Genomic DNA, 1,244 nt, shown 5'->3' with positions numbered 1-1,244 from the left:
ATAAGAGATTAATAGGATGTACAAGAAGAGTGAGAGGGAAGTGAGTGCATCAATTTCCAGAGGGTAATGGCTTTTCCGGATGCACTGATGGCCGAGTGGAGAGGAAGTGGACAGCGGGAAACGGAGCGAGAAAATAGTCCTTACGGGAAGTCTATGGCGTTTATTTACCTAATACCTTGCTTTGGATTGCATGGTATCAGGTTCGTCTCTCTTCCTTGTCCAAGTATTGGATTTCAACGGTTTTCTCAGCAGAACTATCCGAATACTTGATATTGGTGCTACGTAAGGTCTTGTCGCGCGTTACGCCATTCCATAGTTAGGTCTGTACAGGAATTTTCCAATATCCCAAGCCTAAAATCTCGAAGTTCCTCGCAATATTTGAGACTCGAAATCTCGGTATTACAGGGTATTGCCATGATTCCTCGATGTAGTATGAATTAGTATTTTTGTTTCTTTGTAATTCAAAATGTTTCCTTCCAGCATGGCCGTACTATATACCGTTAATGTCTGAAAATTGATGATACTTGGGTTATTAATTTTCCTTGTCACCAAAGATGTTATCCATTACCGTTGTTGGAAATGACCATAGCCATGTTTCCATGATCATCATCATCACTTTTGTCATCATTATTAGCCCTGTCCTTATTTTGTCAGTGTTTTCATCGTCCACTCTGCCTCAGATCCTGCCTCGCTGGGACTGGACTCGCGTCTACTACTCCGACTGCTTCATATCCAACCCGTACTACGTGAGCCGGTCGCTGCTGGAGGATGACTGCAATGTAGGAGCTCCTGGCCTTTCCGTTCGCAGTCTGACCTCTCTTGAAAATCGTGTATATGTTTTGATTTACTTGGAAAGTAAACTATATGGATAGGTAACAAGATTATGTATATATTTTGATTTTTTTGGGGAAGTAGATCTATTTGTAGCAAGGATGGTGATTGTGATGAGTTGAGGGGGGGAGGGCAGCTGACAGCAACTGGCGTGAACCCGGCAGACCTAACACGCCCATTGTACCTTCGATAGTACTAGGTATTATCCGCAATGCCACTGATAAATGCATGTGCAAATCTCGCTCTTGAAGGTGTGCGAATCCCTCGAGAAGATGGACCGGCTGTCGAACGTGTCGTCTTGGGTCGTCACGGAGGACTACCTGAAGAACGACGTGCCCTTCTTGGTCACCGACGCCATGGACGACTGGCCCGTCATGAACACAGAGGATTTCTGGTTCGACAACGTCACGGAG

At 45.0% G+C, this 1,244-nt stretch overlaps 1 protein-coding gene across 1 annotated transcript in view; it reads left to right on the top strand.

The window, feature by feature from the left end:
• Positions 1–1,244, top strand: part of LOC119587912 — a 9,023-nt gene that overhangs the window by 4,165 nt on the left and 3,614 nt on the right. Inside the window, exons 2-3 of the mRNA XM_037936621.1 lie at positions 681–779; positions 1,083–1,244. Coding sequence (XP_037792549.1) covers positions 681–779; positions 1,083–1,244 — 261 coding nt within the window. The remainder of the gene's footprint in view (positions 1–680; positions 780–1,082) is intronic.

Source organism: Penaeus monodon, chromosome 23, assembly GCF_015228065.2.
Source record: "Penaeus monodon isolate SGIC_2016 chromosome 23, NSTDA_Pmon_1, whole genome shotgun sequence".
Taxonomy (NCBI): domain Eukaryota; kingdom Metazoa; phylum Arthropoda; class Malacostraca; order Decapoda; family Penaeidae; genus Penaeus; species Penaeus monodon.
Note: the sequence above shows the minus strand (reverse complement) of the source record. Positions and strands in the feature narration are given on the sequence as shown.